The 23,542-nt window shown below is 44.6% G+C and overlaps 1 protein-coding gene across 1 annotated transcript in view; it reads left to right on the forward strand.

The window, feature by feature from the left end:
- The window catches only part of oca2 (oculocutaneous albinism II), a 358,288-nt gene that overhangs the window by 27,800 nt on the left and 306,946 nt on the right, over window positions 1-23,542 (forward strand). Inside the window, exon 4 of the mRNA XM_055636431.1 lies at window positions 13,048-13,239. Within this exon, the coding sequence (XP_055492406.1) occupies window positions 13,048-13,239 (192 nt within the window). The remainder of the gene's footprint in view (window positions 1-13,047; window positions 13,240-23,542) is intronic.

Consider the following 23,542-nt stretch of genomic DNA (forward strand, 5'->3'; position numbering starts at 1 on the left):
ATAAATTATGAAAGAAAACTGGCAGGGAACATAAAAACTGACTGCAAAAGTTTTTATAGATATGTGAAAAGAAAGAGATTAGTTAAAACAAATGTAGGTCCCTTGCAGTAAATTGGGTAAATTGAATGGATTGAAGGCCGATAAATAATCTTTCAAAACTCTTTAGATTCTGGAGTAGTTCCTGAGGATTGGCGGGTAGCAAACGTAACCCCACTTTTTAAGAAGGGAGGGAGAGAGAAAATGGGTAATTACAAACCAGTTAGTCTAACATCGGTAGTGGGGAAACTGCTAGAGTCAGTTATTAAAGATGGGATAGCAGCACATTTGGAAAGTGGTGAAATCATTGGACAAAGTCAGCATGGATTTACGAAAGGTAAATCATGTCTGACGAATCTTATAGAATTTTTCGAGGATGTAACTAGTAGCGTGGATAGGGGAGAACCAGTGGATGTGGTGTATCAGGACTTCCAGAAGGCTTTCGACAAGGTCCCACATAAGAGATTAGTATACAAACTTAAAGTACATGGCATTGGGGGTTCAGTATTGATGTGGATAGAGAACTGGCTGACATACAGGAAACAAAGAGTAGGAGTAAACGGGTCCTTTTCACAATGGCAGGCAGTGACTAGTGGGGTACCGCAAGGCTCAGTGCTGGGACCCCAGCTATTTACAACATATATTAATGATCTGGATGTGGGAATTGAAGGCAATATCTCCAAGTTTGCGGATGACACTAAGCTGGGGGGCAGTGTTAGCTGTGAGGAGGATGCTAGGAGACTGCAAGGTGACTTGGATAGGCTGGGTGAGTGGGCAAATGTTTGGCAGATGCAGTATAATGTGGATAAATGTGACGTTATCCATATTGGTGGCAAAAACAGGAAAGCAGACTATTATCTAAATGGTGGCCGACTAGGAAAAGGGGAGATGCAGCGAGACCTGGGTGTCATGGTACACCAGTCATTGAAAGTAGGCAGGTTACACAAAAAAGCTGGAGAAACTCAGCGGGTGCAGCAGCATCTATGGAGCGAAGGAAATAGGCAACGTTTCGGGCCGAAACCCTTCTTCAGACTGATCGGGGGCGGGGGTGGGGGGGGACAAGAAAGGGAAAAGGAGGAGTAGCCCGAAGGCTGGGGGATGGGAGGAGACAGCAGGGGGGCTGAGGAAGGGTAGGAGACAGCAAGGACTAACAAAATTGGGAGAATTCGATGTTCATGCCCCCGGGGTGCAGACTCCCCAAACGGAATATGAGGTGCTGTTCCTCCAATTTCCGGTGCTGCTCGCTGTGGCCATGGAGGAGACCCAGGACAGAGAATACTCTCTAGAATTTAGGAGATTTTGAGGGGATCTTATAGAAACTTACAAAATTCTTAAGGGGTTGGACAGGCTAGATGCAGGAAGATTGTTCCCGATGTTAGGGAAGTCCAGGACAAGGGGTCACAGCTTAAGGATAAAGGGGAAATTCTTTAAAACCGAGATGAGAAGAACTTTTTTCACACAGAGTGGTGAATCTCTGGAACTCTCTGCCGCAGAGGGTAGTCGAGGCCAGTTCATTGGCTATATTTAAGAGGGAGTTAGATGTGGCCCTTGTGGCTAAAGGGATCAGGGGGTATGGAGAGAAGGCAGGTACGGGATACTGAGTTGGATGATCAGCCATGATCATATTGAATGGCGGTGCAGGCTCGAAGGGCCGAATGGCCTACTCCTGCACCTAATTTCTATGTCTCTATGTGTCTATCACTACCCCGTTCCTGGCTTCTCCCCTTATCCCCTGACTCCGCTATCTTTAAGAGCCCTATCCAGCTCTCTCTTGAAAGCATCCAACGAACCTGCCTCCACCACCCTCTGAGGCAGAGAATTCCACAGACTCACAACCCTCTGTGAGAAAAATTGTTTCCTCGTCTCCGTTCTAAATGACTTACCTCTCATTCTTAAACTGTGGCCCCTGGAGCTGGACTACCCCAACATCGGGAACATGTTTCCTGCCTCCAGTGTGTCCAAACCCTTAACAATCTTATATGTTTCAATAAGATATCCTCTCATCCTTCTAAACTCCAGAGTGTACAAGCCCAGCCGCTTCATTCTCTCAGCATTTGACAGTTCCACCATCCCGGGAATTAACCTTGTAAGCCTACGCTGCACTCCCTCAATAGCAAGAATGTCCTTCCTCAAATTAGGGGACCAAGAACATTTAAACTCCGTACAGACAAGCACCCGCAGTCGGGATCGAGCACTAATAAGACTTCATTACATTTAGCAGAGATTATATGTTTGCACAGATGTGACATTTTGTTAACATGAGCACCATAACAGTTGGCACCAGAGGATCAAGATTAAGTAGGATTAACTTGCTACTTGCGAGGTTTTAAATTGGCCAGACAGAGCGGAGGGACCCAAAGCAACAGTGTGGCAGATGGGGAAATAGCGCCTGATGTTTCAGGTCAGGATTAATGGAGCAGGGGGTAAAATAGCTGGAGAAGAGAGGTGCGGGTGGGACAAAGTCTGGTAGAGATGGTGGCATAGAGCCAGTGACCTGGATTAGATCCTGACTATGGTTGCTGCCTGTATGGAGTTTGTACCTTCTCTCCGTGACCTGCGTGGGTTTTCTCCAAGGTCTTTGGAACTCCACAGACATATAGGTTTGTAGGATGATTGGCTCGGTAAAAATATATAAATGTAAAAAATTGTCCCCAGTGTGTGTAGGGTAGTGCTAATGTGCGGGGGCCAGTGGTCAGCACGAACTCGATGGGTCGAAAGGCCTGTTTCCGCACTGTATCTCTAAACTAAACTAAACTGATAGGTGGGTACAGATGAGAGGGGATAATTGGCAGATGGATAGTGACGAAGGCCAGAGATGAAACGGAGACAAAAGGGCGTCAGATAAGGAGTGAAATGCACAGCTGAAGGGAGAGGTACGGGTGTAAGTTGTTGGGCGGAGGAGCAAAGAGAGGGGATTGAGGACCTGGAGATGCGATAGTGCAGGAAATTCAATATACTATATAACCATATAACAATTACAGCACGGAAACAGGCCATCTCGGCCCTTCTAGTCCGTGCCAAACACTTATTCTCACCTAGTCCCATCTACCTGCACTCAAACCATAACCCTCCATTCCTTTCCCGTCCATATACCTATCCAATTTATTTTTAAATGATAAAATCAAACCTGCCTCCACCACTTCCACTGGAAGCTCATTCCACACAGCTACCACTCTCTGAGTAAAGGAGTTCCCCCTCATGTTGCCCCTAAACTTTTGTCCCTTAATTCTCAAATCATGTCCTCTTGTTTGAATCTTCCCTACTCTCAGTGGGAAAAGCTTATCCACGTCAACTCTGTCTATCCTTCTCATAATTTTAAAGACCTCTATCAAGTCCCCCCCCCCCCCCCCTTAACCTTCTGTGCTCCAAAGAATAAAGCCCTATCTTGTTCAACCTTTCTCTGTACAAATGGTTTCTTTAGCTCTACCAATCTCTCAAAGATCATCCTGCAAAGAGCCAAGGACACTGATGATGACACCAAGGTCAGTGAGGGAAGCAACACCCACAGAAAGAAACACTCAAAAAATCACGTGGCCAAACTCCAGGACAAGGGGTCATAGCTTAAGGATAAGGGGGAAATCTTTTAGGACCGAGATGAGGAAAACTTTTTTCACAAAGAGAGTGGTGAATCTCTGGAACTCTCTGCCACAGAGGGTAGTTGAGGCCAGTTCATTGGCTATATTTAAGAGGGAGTTAGATGTGGCCCTTGTGGCTAAAGGGATCAGGGGTTTGGAGAGAAGGCAGGTACAGGATACTGAGTTGGATGATCAGCCATGATCATATTGAATGGCGATGCAGGCTCGAAGGGCCGAATGGCCTACTCCTGCACCTAATTTCTATGTTTCTATGTCTATGTTTCAATCTCAATCAAGATCCAAAGGACATAGATTTAAGGCGGGGGGGGGGGGAGATTTTATAGGAATCTGAGGGCACTTTTTTACACAAAGGGTGGTGGGTGTATGGAACGAGCTGCCACAGGAGGAAGTTGAACACAACATTTAAAAAAAAAAACATTTGGATAGGGACTCGGATGGGATAGTTTTTTGTTTAGTTTATTGTCACGTACTGAGGTCTAGTGAAAAGCTTTTGTTGTGTGCTAACCAGTCATCAGAAAGACTGGACATAATTACAATTGAGCCACCCATGGTGTACAGATACACGATCAAGGGAATTATGTTTAGTGGAAGATAAAATTCAGTAAAGTCCGATTAAAGATAGTCCAAGGGTCTCCAATGAGATAGATAGTAGCTCAGGACCAAATGCAGGCCGGTGGGACGAGTGTAGATGGGGCATGTTGGTCAGCATGGGGAAGTTGGGCCGAAGGGTCTGTTTCCACGCTGTATGACTCCATGACTTTCCTGCGGGTATCATTCATCACCCTACTTCATTGAAACATACTGATCTCATTGAAACATACAAGATTGTTAAGGGTTTGGACACGCTAGAGGCAAGAAACATGTTCCCAATGTTGGGGGAGTCCAGAACCAGGGGGCACAGTTTAAGAATAGGGAGTAAGCCATTTAGAACGGAGACGAGGAAACACTTTTTCTCACAGAGAGTTGTGTGAGTCTGTGGAATTCTCTGCCTCAGAGGGCGGTGGAGACCGGTTGTCTGGATGCTTTCAAGAGAGAGTTAGATAGAGTGCTTAAAGATAGCAGAGTCAAGGAATATGGGGAGAAGGCAGGAACAGGGTATTAATTGTGGATGATCAGCCATGATCCAATCGAATGGCGGTGCTGGCTTGTGAGGCCTAATAGCCTACTCCTGCACCTATTGTCTATAATCAAGAATCTATCTTTCTCTGCCTTCAAAACATCCATTGATTTGGCCTTCACAGCCTTCAGTGGCAAAGAATTTCCACAGGTTCGCCACCTTGGGTGTTTATGCGTGCTATTTTCGTGATATTTATTTTAGTTGTTTATCTTTTAATATTTTACCTTGTATGTATCGTTAGCTTTTAGAAATGTTTGAATGGTGCACTGACTGGCTGACATTTTTAAATTTCGTTGTACATGGTTCATGTTACAATGACAATAAAGAAACTATTCTATTCTATTCTATTCTATTCTGACTAAAGAAATTCATCCTCATCTCCATCCTAAAGGAACATCCTTTAATTCTGAGGCTATGATCTATGGTCCTAGGCTCTTCCACGAGGGAACATCCTCTCCATATCCACTCTATCCAGGTCTAGATGAGAACGAGGGCTCTTGAAATAGCAGAGTCAGGGGATCTGGGGAGAAGGCAGGAACGGGGTACTGATTGAGGATGATCAGCCATGATCACATTGAATGGTGGTGCTGGCTCGAAGGGCCAAATGGCCTACTCCTGCACCTATTGTCTATTGTCTATATTTCGCCGCAGCTATCTGTTGGAGTCTTCGCCTTAGCACAGCGGAAGAATTTGTACAGGCCATTGCACAGTTGCAAAACAGCAAGGCCTCAGGATTTAGATAGCACATTTCAGGATCGTGTTACGTCTCAGAGTGTTTTACAGCACTGAATAGCTTTCAAATTATTGCTAATGTCCTCAATTTGTGTGTGGCAGATGAACCACAAAATAAATGGCCAAATGATCAGATTTAGTACCATTGGTTGAGAGTTCAGTGTTGGTCAGCACACTGGGGAGGACATTGATTTGCGATTCCTTGCTCACCGCATTACTCTTGCAAGCTGCAATAAAATCTAAATCAACTACGTTAATGCGAAAGAACATTCTTCTGTGAGCCGAGCAAGTTCAGCAATCTAAATTCCTGCTAGCCTGTTCATTCCTTAACAATGTGTCATTCCCTGTAGAATTAACAGGGTTGGAAAAGTCTATGGGGAGAATTGGGTGAAAATGAATCAAAAGCAATGATGGATGATCACGATACAAGGCCGTTGGATGTGCCAATTCTTAAATGTTATTGTGAAGGTTTTGTTAATCAAAGAAAGTGAAAATATTAATGTGGGCAAATGTAATGAACTTAGGTGGGCATTTTTAGTCAGCATAGACAAGTTGGGCTGAAGCGCCTGTTTCTGAACTGTGACTTCCTCCATTAGAAACATAGAAACATAGAAATAGGTGCAGGAGTAGGCCATTCGGCCCTTCGAGCCTGCACCGCCATTCAATATTATCATGGCTGATCATCCAACTCAGTATCCCGTACCTGCCTTCTCTCCATACCCCCTGATCCCCTTAGCCACAAGGGCCACATCTAACTCCCTCTTAAATATAGCTCCCTCTTAAATACATCCCCAAATAGGCGCCTTATCTCAGAGCTATTTGCATTATGTGGAACCAGGCCAAATTGGTGTAACACAGCCTTGTGTAAATTAAATCTATGCATAATTGTAATCTTAAGAGCTGGCAAGTGGGACTAGTGTAGATGGGTCATGTTAGCCGGTGTGGGCAAGTTGGGCCGAAGGGTCTGTTTCCACATTGTATTACACTATGAACTAGAGACAAGGGCTACATTAGCAAAACATACAGGATATCCTGAATTTTCCACGTCCTTCCTATAATTGGAATAGTTGCAATTTTCAGAGAATTATTATAAGAAAAAAATTAAAAAGTTTGTTTGCTGCCTGATGCAATCTTTGTGGCTGGCATTCAAATTCATAATTTCTCTGACATTGTAATATCCCAAAATAGGCGCCTTATCTCAGAGCTTATTTGCATTGTAAGTAAGTGCAAGATCAGCAAACTAAAAATGACTTCAATTGATTAAGGTGTCAAAACCATTGTTTTATTGCTGCTGCAGTTTGTGGCACGACATTTTTGCTCATTTCAACTCTTTAGTATAGCATGGGATAATTTTATGCCTTTTTAGTATATAAATGGTATGATGCTGTGCTAATGGATGTGTTTAAATTCCACCTTGATGGCTTAAGACTTAGTTAAGAAAACCCGGAGGTTAAAAATCCGGTGATGGCAAAAAGGTTCATGGAAGTGTTGGCTTTTACAAGATACATAATGCCTTCATAAGGAGAAGGAATCTTGCTATCATTTGTGACTCCATCATAGTGGTGCCTAGGACCAGAAGATTAATGTTCAAGGGAAGAGATAGGAAGTTTAGAGGAAGTTTTGAGGAATAATCTTTTCATCCATAGAATGGTTGGAACCTGAGGGATGGTGGAGAAAGCGGCCCTCACAATATTTAAGAAGCATCTAGACAACCACTTGAAGTTTCTTCCCAGCAGTTATCAGGCAACTGAACCACCCTTCCACAACCAGAGAGCAGTCTTGAACTGCTATCTACCTCATTGGAGATGCTCGGACTATCTTTCATTGGACTTTATCTTGCACTAAACGTTATCCACCTTATTCCTTTTTATCATGTATCTGTACACTGGATGGCTCGATTGTAATCATGTACAGGTACAGGATACTGAGTTGGATGATCAGCCATGATCATATTGAATGGCGGTGCAGGCTCAAAGGGCCGAATAATAATAATAATAATAACTTTATTTATAAAGCGCTTTTAGACAACATCAGTTACCACAAAGTGCTGTACATGGGAAGTCAACAAAAAGTTATTACAAACTACTAAAACCATTAAGATGACAGGACTATAAAAACAGTAAAAATTAAAAGACATTAAAAGCACTAAAACAGGAACAAAGTCTCAGCCAGTGTCGAAAGCCAGTGAATAAAGGTGAGTTTATAGGGAGGATTTAAAGATGGACAGTGAAGGGGCCTGTCTGATCTGCAGCGGCAAGGTGTTCCAGAGTGCCGGGGCAGCAACAGAAAAGGCTCTATCCCCTCTGAGCTTCCGCTTAGACCTTGGTACCAAACGAATGGCCTACTGCACCTATTTTCTATGTTTCTATGTTTCTATGTCTTTCCGTTGAATGGTTAGCAAGCACCAAATGATTTCTCATTGTATCTCAGTACACGTGACGATAAACGATAAGCTAAACTGAACTAAAACCTCAAAGTAAGGACCAAATGCTTTCAAATGGGATGAATATGGATGGATACTTGATGGTCGGCGTGGACATGGGCGGGCTGAAGGGCTTGCTTCTGTGCTGACTCAATGACATTCAGTGAAGAGGGAGACACATCAGGGTGACCATTCATTGTAGTACTGATGGAGTACTACACTAAAGGCGGCACGATGGCGTAACAGCAGACCAACTGCTTTACAGCGCCAGAGATCCGGGTTCGATCATTGACAGGTAAAATGATTGCAAATTTCAATGTTGAAAGGAATGGAGATTAAAAAAGGCATCTTTTGTTGTTCCTGCTAAATCGGCCACGTGGGAGTAGCTGAACTCCAAAATCTCTCTCCCATCTGAATTTCTGGTGAAGCATTTAATGTTCATTCGCTTGCATGCTGTGTCTTTAGTGCATACGAGGGGATGGCAAACTTCTAATTCCTTACTAATTTATAGTACTTCTCAAAAAGAAGGGATTGACAATAGACAATAGACAATAGGTGCAGGAGTTGGCCATTTGGCCCTTCGATCCAGCACCGCCATTCACCGTAATCATGGCTGATCATCCCTAATCAGTACCCCGTTCCTGCCTTCTCCCAATATCCCCCGACTCCGCTATTTTTAAGAGCCCTATCTAGCTCTCTCTTGAAAGCATCCAGAGAACCTGCCTCCACCTGAGGCAGAGAATTCAACAGGCTCACCACTCTGTGAGAAAAAGTGTTTCCTCGTCTCCGTTCTAAATGGCTTACTCCTTATTCTTAAACTGTGGCCCCCCCTGGTTCTGGACTCCCCCAACATCGGGAACATGTTTCCTGCCTCTAGCGGGCCCATCCACATTAACGGGACGGAGGTGGAACGTGTTTCCAGCTTCAGGTTCCTGGGTGTCAACATCTGCGATGACCTCTCTTGGACCCACAATACCTCAACTCTGGTCAAGAAAGCTCACCAGCGTCTCTTCTTCCTGAGGAGACTGAAGAAGGTCCATCTGTCTCCTCAGATCCAGGTGAACTTCTACCGCTGCACCATCGAGAGCATCCTTACCAACTGCATCACAGTATGGTACGGCAACTGCTCTGTCTCCGACCGGAAAGCACTGCAGAGGGTGGTGAAAATTGCCCAACGCATCACCGGTTCCTCACTCCCCGCCATTGAGTCTGTCCAAAGCAAGCGTTGTCTGCGAAGGGCGCTCAGCATCGCCAAGGACTGCTCTCACCCCAACCATGGACTGTTTACCCTCCTACCACCGGGAGGCGCTACAGGTCTCTCCGTTGCTGGGCCAGCAGGTCCAGGAACAGCTTCTTCCCTGCGGCTGTTACATTACACCTCACTGTACCTCGGTGATTGCCAATCAACCCCCCCCTCCCCGGACACTCCTCCCACCAGGAAAAAAAAAATATTATGACTGTGTGCATGTAAATAGATTTATTTATTGCTCATATTTATGTCGCTCTTCTAGGGAGATGCTAACTGCATTTCGTTGTCTCTGTACTGTACACTGCACAATGACAATAAAATTGAGTCTGAATCTGATCTGAATCTGAATCTGAAGCCTTTAACAATCTTATATGTTTCAATGAGATTCCCTCTCATCCTAAACTCCAGAGTGTACAAGCCCAGCCGCTACATTCTCTAGGCATATGACCGCCCCCCCATCCCGGAAATTAACCTTGTAAACCTACGCTGCACTCCCTCAATAGCAAGAATGTCCTTCCTCAAATTAGGATTGAGTTATAGAAACCCCACAAATTCCTGTTTGCATGCATTCCACTATTGAGTGGTTTGTATAAAAATGGACTCTCAATTTGTAGGTGCAGGCACACTTGAATGTAAAAGGAACTTGTTCAAAATAAAGATGAGCTTTAGTTTTAGTATGTGGAACAGGACAGCACAAGAACAGGCCCTTTGGCCCACTATGCCTGTGCTGAAGACCATCTTTTGTCTCTGTGCATAATCCATATTCCTCTTTTCCCTGAATAAATGTGCACATCCGAACACATTTTAAATATCATAATACCATATGCCTCAACCACTAACCCTGGCAGCGTGTTCCAAGCACTCACTACTCTCTGTGTAAAAGAAAAAGTTACCCCACACATCTCCTTTAAACTTTTCTCCTTTAGCCATAAAGTTATGCCCTCTACATCCTGGGGGAAAAGGTTCTGACTGTCTTTCCCGTCTATGCCTCTTATCATTTTATATTGTTCTATCAGGGCTTCCCGCATCCTCTGGCATTCCAGAGAAAACAATTCAAGTGTTCAACCTCTCCCTGTAGATAACCATATAATCATATAACAATTACAGCACGGAAACAGGCCATCTCGACCCTTCTAGTCCGTGCCGAACACGTATTCTCCCCTAGTCCCATATACCTGCGTTCAGACCATAACCCTCCATTCCTTTCCCGTCCATATAACTATCCAATTTATTTTTAAATTATAAAAAACGAACCTGCCTCCACCACCTTCACTGGAAGCTCATTCCACACAGCCACCACTCTCTGAGTAAAGAAGTTCCCCCTCATGTTACCCCTAAACTTCAGCCCCTTAATTCTGAAGTCATGTCCCCTTGTTTGAATCTTCCCTCCTCTCAGTGGGAAAAGCTTATCCACATCAACTCTGTCTATCCTTCTCATCATTTTAAAGACCTCTATCAAGTCCCCCCTTAACCTTCTGCGCTCCAAAGAATAAAGCCCTAACTTGTTCAACCTTTCTCTGTAACTTAGTTGCTGAAACCCAGGCAACACTCTAGTAAATCTCCTCTGTACTCTCTCTATTTTGTTGACATCCTTCCTATAATTAGGCGACCAAAATTGTACACCATACTCCAGAATTGGCCTCACCAATGCCTTGTACAATTTTAACATTACATCCCAACTTCTATAATACCTCCTAATCCAGGCAATATTCTGGTAAACCTCCTCTGTACCCATTCTAAAGCCTCCACATCCTTGCTCTAGTGGGGTGAATAGAACTGCATGCAATATTGCAAATGTGGCCGAACCAACGTCCTACAAAGTTGCATACGTTGCATTTTAGCATTATATTTAGTTTAGTTTAGTGTAAGAGATACAGCGCAGAAGCAGGCCCTTCAGCCCACCGAGTGCACAACGAACAATGATCCCCGCACGTTAACACTACCCTACACGCACCAGGCACCATTATTACGGTTACACCAAGCCAATTAACCTGCAAAACCTGTACGTCTTTGGAGTGTGGGAGGTAACCGAAGATTTCGAAGTAAACCCACGCAGGTCACGGGGAGAAGGGGGAGAACGTACAAAGTCCGTACAGACAGCACCCATAGTCAGAATCGAACCCGGGTCTCTGGCGCTGCAAGGCAGCAACTCTACCGCTGCGCCAACAATAACATTTCCATGCATTAAATATTTGGATGGTTTACATGCAGCCCTAGAGCATGACGTTTCTCCAGATCTGGCACCATTAAATAGTAAATATTGCAAACCTACATCAGGCAGTGGGAATTGAAATATGTTATTTGTCCTGAGGACATGATAGGCAGATAATGTATTTGTTCAAACAGAATACTGGAAGAATTCATCAGGGAGGTCCAGATATTGATACTGACTACATAAAATGTTATTTTTTTTATTACATTAAAATAATAACCTTCTTTAGTAAAACATGAAGAACAGCAGGATCTCAATAGACCAGGGAGTATCAGTGGAGGGAAAAGGACAGACTAGATTACATCTGCGGCACATCATTGTGGTACATCTGCATGCCACAAACCATCGAAGATAGACACAAAATGCTGGAGTAACTCAGCGGGACAGGCAGCATCTCTAGATAAAAGGAATGGGTGACGTTTTGTGTCCAGACCCAAGTAGTTGACCCAAGTGGAGTACAAGGAGCTGTTCATCCAAGTGGCCCCTCTCTGGCAACAGAGGAGCCTGGGAATGGTAAGGTTGGTATGGGAAGAAGAAGGGTATTAAAATGGCTAGCAACTCTTAATGTTAATGCAGAAAAAGACTACAGGTACTGTAGAAGGGGGAATACAAATATTGTGGTACATCAGCATAGATACGTAGACAATAGGTGCAGGAGTAGGCCATTCGGCCATGCGAGCCAGCACCGCCATTCAAGTTGATCATGGCTGATCATCCACAATCTGTACCCCCCCGTTCCTGCCTTCTCCCCATATCCCTTGATTCCGCTAGCCCTAAGAGCTCTATCAAACTCACTTTTGAATTCATCCAGTGAATCAGCCTCCACTGCCTTCTGAGGCAGAGAATTCTACAAATTCACAATCCTCTGAGTGAAAAGGTTTTTCCTCATCACAGTTCTAAATGGCTTGCTCTCTTATTCTTATACCGTGGCCCCTGGTTCTGGACTACCCCAACGTCGGGAACATGTTTCCTGCATCTAGCGTGTCCAATCCCTTAATAATATTATATGTTTCTATAAGATCCCCTCTCCCCTCTCATTCTTCTAAATTCCAGTGAATACAAGCCCAGTCGCTCCATTCTTTCATCATAGGACAGTCCTGCCATCCCGGGAATTAATCTTGTGAACCTACGCTGCACTCCCTCAATTGCAAGAATGTCATTCTTCAATTTAGGGGACCAAAACTGCACACAATACTCCAGGTGTGATCTCAGCAAGGCCCCTGTACAACTGCAGAGGTTTATAAAGGTAACCTCAACTATGAACTGTCTTTAGATGAACAAAGGACATTATTTTGCACTGGTATTGTGATTATTAATTTTTTGAATTGTGTTAATTATGCATTATCCTTGTGTATTGTGTTTGTAGGCCTATTAGCCTGCTGTAAGTAAGAATTTCATTATTCTGTTATTGGTACACATAAGAATGAATGAATGAATACTTTATTGTTACATGTGACAAGTCACAGTGAAATTCTTGCAAGGTATGCAAATAGTCGCCACACAAAGGGCGACAATGACACACACTTGACCCTTGACTCTCATTGTATGTTAATTGTCAATTTTAAGCCTGGTTGGACTGTGAAGCACCTATCCCAATCTGTGCAATGTCTCCTGTGTACGGTTGTCAACGTTGATCGTCCTGTTGCATCTTGGAGAGAGGTGAAAGTAAGGTTTTTTTTCCAGGAAAAACTACTTGACACTTCGTGAAAGGGATTACCTGGCCCCCGATGAGTTGTGGGAATGCAGCTCAAGTGAACTGGAAGGCAGGGGCCGACTGGGAAGTGAGGTGGGTTGGCTCTCGGCATCTAACTCCTCTGAGAAGTGTGACATCCTGGACAGTCTTCATCTGAACTTCAAACTTCCCAACCCACTGAGGTAACCACTATTCTGTTCTGCCATTGCATTTCATTAATGAGTCGGCATTAATAATTTGTTTTCTTTCCTGCTGTTGCTATTTTCTACTGCTCTTTCCTGTGGCTTTGATATTATTTAATGCAGTTTCTCAGGAATAATACTATATATATATTAATATATGTATATTTATATAATCTAGTTACAATAATAATTTGCACACACACATCCCTGAAATTCTTTTTATGGCTATATAAAATACATAAATATGTGTGTGTGTGTGTGTATATGTGTGTATATATATGTATATGTATGTGTATATATATATATATATATATGTATGTATATATATATATGATACATGATACCACGCATAACCATATAACCATATAACAATTACACACACACACACCACACACACAAGTCACACACACCCACCCACCTGCCACACTCACACCATAACCACACCACGCACACACATCCATATATATCCAATTTATATACAGTAGACCCAAAACCTGCCTCCACCACTTCCACTGGTGTCATTACCACTCAGATATTATATTACCCCTAAACTTCTGTCAGGAATTCTACTGTCCTCTATATTAATATATGTATATTCAAAGTAATCTAAGCTACAATACATAATCTGTCTATCCCTCACATCATTTTAAAGCCCTCTATCAAATTCCCTTTTTCTGGCTATATAAAGACCTACATAAATATGTGTGTGTGTTGTATATGTGGCAACATATATGTAGTAAATATCCTCTGTATATCTCTATTTTATTGATATGTGTATATATATATATATATACACACACACACACACACACACACACACACACACACACACACACTCACACACACACACACACACACACACACACACCCACACACACACACACACACACACACACACACACACACATGTACACACACACACACCCACACACACACACACACACACACACACACACACACACACACACACACACACACACACACACATATATATATATATACATATATATGCAGTAGACAAAAAAGGCTGGTGTAGGACTTCCTTGCTCCTAAACTCGAATCCTTGTGCAATGAACGCCATCATGCCATATTGAATGGCCTACTCCTGCACCTATTCTCTATGTTTCTGTGAATGCAATGCTGTGCGATTGATTTAATGAAAGACACAGTATGGAACCAGGTAGGAAGGAACTATAGATGCTGGTTTACACCGAAGATAGACACAAAATGCTGGAGTAAAGGGCCTGTCCCACTTGGGCGCCATTTGCGCGCCATTTACGCGACATAATTTATGCATCACGATGCACGACGTGCGTGTCGTGACGTGCATGTGATGCGTGCATTACGCGCGCATGGTGCGTGGTGACGTAGGCAGTGACGCGCGGTCATGCGCGGCGCCCCAGGATTTTGGGATTCACAAAATCTTTGCTCGCCATGTGACGTGCGAATCACGCCCAAGTGGGACAGGCCCTTAACTCAGCGGGACAGGCCGCATCTCTGGAATGAAGGAATGGGTGATGTTTCGAGTCGACACCCTTCTTCAGACTGAGAAAGGTCCAACCTTCCTTCAACCATTCCTTCTCTCCAGAAATGCTGCCTGTCCCGCTGAGTTACTCCAGCCTTTTGTGTCTACCTTCATATGGATACAGGCCCTTTGGCCAGCCAAGTCCATGTCATCTATCACATCGATCACCCATTCACACTTTCACATCCACTCCCTACACAAGGGACAATTTTCAGAGGCCAATTAACCTACAAACCCCCCACGTCTTTGGAATGTGGGAGGAAACTACAGCAACCAGTACAAACCCACGAGGTTACAGGGAGAGAGCATGCAAACTCCACACAGGCAGCATCCGAGGTCAGTATTGAACCTGGGTCTCTGGCGCTGTGAGGCAGTTGTGCCACTGTGCTGTACATGGGTCTTTCACAATACAAAATATATATTAATGACTTCACTGCACTAAATTATGTTTGTTTTCATCCAAGTACATCCTGGATTTATATTACCTTTGGATTATAAAGCTGCACAACTGTTAAAGTACAACTTTAATAAAAAATAACCCAGGGTAGGGAAGGTAGGACATTGTGTATTTCCTTGCCTGTCCCGCTGTGATCATTGAATTTCTTTCCACACAATGTGCACTGCTGGAGGGTGACGGATTTAATGCACAGTGGCGATGTCTCAGATAGGATGAGTAATATTCTTCGCTGACCTGTTGTCACCCTGTAGCAGTCTCTTCTCAATTCATGCTCCACCATGCCTTTTCTTATTATTCCATCTTCCTCCTGCTGATATAATTCTTAAAGGATTGATAAACCGTTCAGTGAAGTTATTTTAAACTCACTCGAGTGAAAACTCGCTGTATCCATCCACACATCCAACATCTGATGTTCAAAGTTGAAGGCTGTTCCACTTTTGAAAAGGATTTGGCTCCAGTTTCTCTGTGTTCCAGCTAATGGCACTAATGTCCCTGCAGTGGTTTCTCCAAAGCGCGCGCACAATAGTTCCCTAAGCAACTATTTTGGGTGTCACAGTGGGACAGTCTGCAGAGCTTCTGCCTCACAGAATCAGAGACTCGGATTCGATCCAAACCTCTGGTGCTGTCTGCGCGGAGTTTGCATGTTTTCCCAGTGACTGCGTGGGTTTCCTCCGGGTTTCCCAGATTCCTCCCACATGGTCAGCACAGGGGCGTAGGCAGGGATAGAGTTGATGCCTTACAGAGCCACATGGGTTTCGATTCATGTTCCCGATATTGGGGAACCAGGGGCCACACAGTTTAAGAATAAGGAGTAAGCCATTTAGAACATAGAAACATAGAAACATAGAAAATAGGTGCAGGAGTAGGCCATTCGGCCCTTCGAGCCTGCACCGCCATTCAATATGATCATGGCTGATCATCCAACTCAGTATCGCGAACCTGCCTTCTCTCCATACCCCCTGATCCCTTTAGCCACAAGGGCCACATCTAACTCCCTCTTAAATATAGCCAATGAGCTGGCCTCAACTACCCTCTGGTGGCAGAGAGTTCCAGAGATTCACCACTCTCTGTGTGAAAAAAGTTCTTCTCATCTCGGTTTTAAAGGATTTCCCCCTTAGCCTTAAGCTGTGACCCCTTGTCCTGGACTTCCCTAACATCGGGAACAATCTTCCTGCATCTAGCCTGTCCAACCCCTTAAGAATTTTGTAAGTTTCTATAAGATCCCCTCTCAATCTCCTAAATTCTAGAGAGTATAAACCAAGTCTATCCAATCTTTCTTCATAAGACAGTCCTGACATCCCAGGAATCATTCTGGTGAACCTTCTCTGCACTCCCTCTATGGCAATAATGTCCTTCCTCAGATTTGGAGACCAAAACTGTACGCAATACTCCAGGTGTGGTCTCACCAAGACCCTGTACAACTGCAGTAAAACCTCCCTGCTCCTATACTCAAATCCTTTTGCAATGAAAGCTAACATACCATTCGCTTTCTTTACTGCCTGCTGCACAGAACGGAGATGAGGAAACACTTTTTCTCACAGAGAGTGGTGAGTCTGTGGAATTCTCTGCCTGAGTGTTCCCAGCTTTCCTGTTATTTTTTTTACAGATATCCAGCAGATGCAGGATTTTTGTTGTTGTTGATTTTCTGGTACTGCTGTGCAGTTCCTGATCATGTTGCTGCACTATGGAGGAAAGCGGCACAGTTTCAATGGACAAGCTTCTTAGTCAACCATTTCCCATTCGCAGAGTGATCTTTCGAGCTGGAAATGTATTCTGAAACATTTTTTAACTCCCTTGAGGAAGGTGTCAGTAAGGAGGTACCACCACTTTGTTATTTTTCCGCTATTGTCTGTGACAAAAGGGCAATGTCATTAAGGTGTACCGTGAGGAATAGCTTAGTAGTAAGATGCTGATGGAGTTCTCGAGGGAATGAAGCATTGTGGTGCAGGAACTAGTTACTAAAAAAGATATTACCCTAGAGAGACAGCACTCTTGAAGGATAAAGTTAGTTGAAATAAGCTGCTTTCTTCATATGTTCTGCTGCAACTTCAACAGACAATAGGTGCAGGAGTAGGCCATTCGGCCCTTCAAGCCAGCACCACCATTTAATGTGATCCATATACCCATATAACCATATAACAATTACAGCACGGAAACAGGCCATCTCGACCCTTCTAGTCCGTGCCGAACACATATTCTCCCCTAGTCCCATATACCTGCGCTCAGACCATAACCTTCCATTCCCTTCCCGTCCATATAACTATCCTATAACTATGGCTGATCATCCCCAATCAGTACCCCGTTCCTGCCTCCCCCCATTTCCCCTGACCACGATCTTTAAGAGCCCTATCTAGCTCTCTCTTGAAAATATCCAGACTCAACTCTCCGTTCTATATGGCTTACCCCTTATTTTTAAACTGTGGCCCCTGGTTCTGGACTTCCCCAACACCGGGAACATGTTTCCTGCCTCTAGCGTGTCCAAACCCTCAATAATCATATGTTTCAATAAGATCTCCTCTCATCCTTCTAAACTCCAGAGTATACAAGCCCAGCCACTCCATTCTCTCAGCATATGACAGTCCCGCCATCCCGGGAATTAACTTGTAAACCTACGCTGCACTCCCCCAATAGCAAGAATGTCCTTCCTCAAATTAGGGGACCAAAACGGCACACAATACTCCAGACGTGGTCTCACTAGGGCCCTATATAACTGCAAAAGGACCTCTTTGCTCCTATACTCAACTCCTCTTGTAATAAAGGCCAACATGCCATTCACTTTCAGATCAGATTCAGATTCAGATTCACTTTTAATTGTCATTGTCAGTGTACAGTACAGAGACAACGAAATGCATTTAGCATCTCCCTGGAAGAGCGACATAGCAAATGATTTGAATAAAAAAAAAAAAAGTGTCCGGGGGGGGGGGGGGGGTCCGTGATTGGCAGTCACCGAGGTACGTTGTTTAGTGGAGTGACAGCGGCCGGAAAGAAGCTGTTCCTCGACCTGCTGGTTCGGCAACGGAGAGACCTGTAGCGCCTCCCGGATGGTAGGAGGGTAAACAGTCCATGGTTGAGGTGAGAGCGGTCCTTGGCGATGCTGAGCGCCCTCCGCAGACAGCGCTTGCTTTGGACAGACTCAATGGAGGGGAGCGTGGAACCGGTGATGCGTTGGGCAATTTTCACCACCCTCTGCAATGCCTTCCGGTCGGAGACAGAGCAGTTGCCATACCATACTGTGATGCAGTTGGTAAGGATGCTCTCGATGGTGCAGCGGTAGAAGTTCACCAGGATCTGAGGAGACAGATGGACCTTCTTCAGTCTCCTCAGGAAGAAGAGACGCTGATGAGCCTTCTTGATCAGAGTAGAGGTATTGTGGGTCCAAGAGAGGTCATCGGAGATGTTGACTCCCAGGAACCTGAAGCTAGAAACACGTTCCACCTCCGTCCCGTTAATGTGGATGGGGGTGTGCGTGCCGCCTCTGGACTTCCTGAAGTCTACAATGAGCTCCTTGGTCTTCTTGGAGTTAAGGGCCAGGTTGTTGTCAGCGCACCATGCTGCTAAGTGCTGGACCTCCTCCCTGTAGGCCAGCTCATCGTTGTTGCTGATGAGGCTCTCTTCACTGCCTGCTGTACCTGCATGCTTACTTTCATTGACTGATGAACAAGGACCCCCAGATCCCGTTGTACACCTTTTCCCAACTTGACACCATTTAGATAGTAATCTGCCTTCCTGTTTTTGCTACCTCACATTTATCCACATTAAACTGCATCTGTCATACATCTGCCCACTCATCCAACCTGTCCAAGTCACCCTGCATTCTCACAGCATCCTCTTCACAGTTCACACTGCCACCCAGCTTTGTGTCATCTGCAAATTTGCTAATGTTACTTTGAATCCCTTCATCTAAATCATTGATGTATATTGGTTGGGATGTAATGTTAAAATTGTACAAGGCATTGGTGAGGCCAATTCTGGAGTATGGTGTACAATTTTGGTCGCCTAATTATAGTAAGAATGTCAACAAAATAGAGAGAGTACAGAGGAGATTTACTAGAATGTTGCCTGGGTTTCAGCAACTAAATTACAGAGAAAGGTTGAACAAGTTAGGGCTTTATTCTTTGGAGCGCAGAAGTTTAAGGGGGGACTTGATAGAGGTTTTTAAAATGATGAGAGGGATAGACAGAGTTGACGTGGAAAAGCTTTTCCCACTGAGAGTAGGGAAGATTCAAACAAGGGGACATGACTTGAGAATTAAGGGACTGAAGTTTAGGGGTAACATGAGGGGGAACTTCTTTACTCAGAGAGTGGTAGCTGTGTGGAATGAGCTTCCAGTGAAGGTGGTGGAGGCAGGTTCGTTTTTATCATTTAAAAATAAATTGGATAGTTGGGAAGGGAATGGAGGGTTATGGTCTGAGCGCAGGTGTATGGGACTAGGGAAGATTATGTGTTCGGCACGGACTAGAAGGGTCGAGATGGCCTTTTTCCGTGCTGTAATTGTTATATGGTTATATGGTTATATGGTTATTGCAAATAGCTGCGGTCCCAGCACCGAGCCTTGCGGTACCCCACTAGTCACTGCCTGCCATTCTGTAAGGGACCCGTTAATCCCTACTCTTTGTTTCCTTTCTGCCAACCAATTTTCTATCCATGTCAGCACTCTACCCCCAATACCATGTGCTCTAATTTTGCCCACTAATCTCCTATGTGGGACCTTATCAAATGCGCACCAGGCACAGGGTGAAAATGGAATTGAAGAACAATGCAGAATTTTAGTTTTTCCATTTTAGTTTAGTTTAGAGATACAACGCAGAAACAGGGCCTTCAGCCCACCGAGTCCTTGCCAACCAGTGATCCCTGCGCATTAACACTATCCTACACACACTGGAGACAATTTTACATTTATGCTAAGCCAATTAACCTACAAACCTGTTCGTCTTTGGATCTCGGAGAAAACCCACGCAGGTCACGGGGAGAACGAACAAACTCTGTACAGACAGGCACCCGTAATTAGGATCCAACTGGGGTCTCTGGCACTGTAAGGCAGCAACTCTATGACTATTTCCCCCTTGCTGCCATGTCTTATATGACAGGCCCAACACATAGTCATACAGTGGTGAAACAGGCCCATCTTGCCCACGCTGACCAACATGCCTCATCAACACTACTCCCACCTGCCTACATTTGGTCCTTATCCATCTAAACTTACCCTATCCATGTACCTGTCTATATGCTTTCTTAAACGTAAACTCAGTTCTATGAAAGTCATTTCTCTTCACTGGACCCCATCGGTCATACAGTCAGCAAGAAAATGAGAGTCTCTGCAAGCAACCTTTGAATTATTTCAGAGTGAAGTAACCACGAGATTGAACTAATATACCATAAAGTTCAAAATTATCTGTGAAGCTCTTCGAGTCAATCAATCATAGTCATACAGTATTGGAACAGGCCCATGCTGACCAAGATGCGTCATCTACACCTGCCTGAGTTTGGCCCTTACCCCTTTAAACCGCCGAACACCTCCGCTCAGTCCGCAATAACCAACCTGACCTCCCGGTGGCTCAGCACTTCAACTCCCCCTCCCATTCCCAATCCGACCTCTCTGTCCTGGGTCTCCTCCATTGCCAGAGTGAGCAACAGCGGAAATTGGAGGAACAGCACCTCATATTCCGCCTGGGGACCTTGCGTCCGGATGGCATTAACATTGAATTCTCCCAATTTTGCTAGCCCTTGCTGGGTCTCCTGAGGCCAGTTAACCCTCTAGCTGTATCCTCCCACCCTCCTATGCCCGCCCTTGGGCCAAGGGAATCCCCTTTTCCTTCCTTCTCCAAGGCCCCACCCCCTCACTCAGTCTGAAGAAGGGGTTTCGGCCCGAAACGTCGCATAATTCCTTCGCTCCATAGCATGCTGCTGCACCCACTGGTTTCTCCAGCAATTTTGTGTACCTAATTTCTAAACCTTTCCTACCCCATGTATCCATGCACCTGTCCAAATGTAATTTAAATGTTGATGCAGTACTTGTCTCAACTACCTCCTCTGTCGGCTCGTTCCATATGTCCACCACCCTCTGTGTGAAAATGTTGCCCCTCGGGTTCCTATTAAATCTTATCTCTCTCACATAGAAACATTGAAACATTGAAAATAGGTGCAGGACGAGGCCATTCGGCCCTTCGAGCCAGCACCGCCATTCAATATGATCATGGCTGATCATCCCCTATCAATAACCCGTGCCTGCCTTCTGCCCATATCCCTTGACTCCACTAGCCCCTAGAGCTCTATCTAACTCTCTCTTAAATCCATCCAGTGATTTGGCCTCCACTGCCCTCTGTGGCAGGGAATTCCACAAATTCACAACTCTCTGGGCGAAACTCACCTTAAACCTATGTCCTTTGGTCCCCTAATCTTGGTAAAAGACTTTGTGAAGTTACCCTATCTATTCTCCTCAAAATCTTATGCACCTCTATGAGATCATCTCTCTTTCTCCTGCTGCTCCAAGGAATGAATTCTTAGCCTGTCCAACCTCACCCAATAGTTTAGGCCTTCAGGTCTTGACACCGTGCTTGCAAATCTTCTCTGTACCCTATCCAGCTTAACAATATCCTTCCTGTAGCAGGGTGATCATAACTAAACACAGTACTCTGAGTGTAACCTTTACCACTGCCTTGTACAACTGTAACATAACATCTCTAGATAGGCACAAAGTGCTGGAGTAACTCAGCATCAGCATCTCTGGGGGAAAAGGAGATGTTTTGTGACGGGACCCGAAATATCACCCATCCTTTTTATAACCATATAACCATATAACAATTACAGCACGGAAACAGGCCATCTCGACCCTTCTAGTCCGTGCCGAACACATAATCTCCCCTAGTCCCATATACCTGCGCTCAGACCATAACCCTCCATTCCCTTCCCATCCATATAACTATCCAATTTATTTTTAAATGATAAAAACAAACCTGCCTCCACCACCTTCACTGGAAGCTCATTCCACACAGCTACGACTCTCTGAGTAAAGAAGTTCCCCCTCATGTTACCCCTAAACTTCAGTCCCTTAATTCTCATGTCATGCCCCCTTGTTTGAATCTTCCCTACTCTCAGTGGGAAAAGCTTTTCCACGTCAACTCTGTCTATCCCTCTCATCAATTTAAAAACCTCTATCAAGTCCCCCCTTAACCTTCTGCCCTCCAAAGAATAAAGCCCTAACTTGTTTTCTCCAGAGATGTTGCCCGATGTTGACTTTACTCCAGCAAATGTGTCTCTAAATTTGATATAAAGCAGCATCTGCAGTTCTTCGCCTCTACATCCCAACTTCTATACTCAATACCATGACCGATGAAGTCGAGTGTTCCGAATACATACTTGACCACCCTATCGACCTGTATCTTCCCGATGCCCCATGGGGACCATTTGGTTACTGGAACCATTTACAGATTTTGATTGAATCTGTTTCCACTTTGCTCCACCAATTAGTTACTCCAAGTTCTGGAGCTTGAAATAATTAAATGGCATTGGTCTTTTTTTTAGATTATTATGTGTGATTACTTTCTGCATGATTTTCCAATCATCTTAATGGGTTTTATGAAATGAATGTAAGCAGAGAAACCTTAAGGCAAGGGGCATATTTCATGTTTTGCTCACAATGTAAACAGTTTAGAATGCTGGAGTTGGTACATTGTTCTTATTTTGTACGTATAAATAAATGTCGGATTGATCAAAAGACACAGCATGGAAACAGGCCCTTCGGCCCCACCGAGTGCATGCTGACCATCCATCGCCCTTTTCTGACATTCTCACTTTCGCCTCCACTCCCTGCGCACACACAAGGCGATTTACGTCTTTGGGATGTGGAAGGAAACTGGAGCACCCGGGGGAAACCCATGCGGTAACAGGGGGAATGTGCAAACTCCACACAGACAGCAACGGAGGTCAGGATCAAACCTGGGTTTCTGGTGCTCTACGAGCTGCACCACAGTGCCGGTATAATAAAGGAGAATCGATGTGAGTTGCATTGAATAGAAATTCACTCCCTCCTGGCAGCACAAACGCCCAATTTGACAAGGGCAATGTACTCTGCCTTCGAAACTCGTTCTACAGTGCGGACTGCTGTTTAGTGCTTGTGGTGCTACTGATGGGGAATTTAAACAAGTACAAAATAGAAATCCACTACACTGAAGGAGGCCTTGTTGACCATTTTGTTTGTGCTGCACTTTCCCCACAACCTGGTTGTCAGCAGCGGCCTCTGCAGCCCGTCCGCATTTTTATTATTTTTTGTCTATGTTTCGATGTTTCTATGTAGTTTTTGTTATTTTTTGTTGGGGTGTGTG

The sequence above is a fragment of the Leucoraja erinacea genome, chromosome 6 (assembly GCF_028641065.1).
Source record: "Leucoraja erinacea ecotype New England chromosome 6, Leri_hhj_1, whole genome shotgun sequence".
In the NCBI taxonomy this organism is placed as follows: domain Eukaryota; kingdom Metazoa; phylum Chordata; class Chondrichthyes; order Rajiformes; family Rajidae; genus Leucoraja; species Leucoraja erinaceus.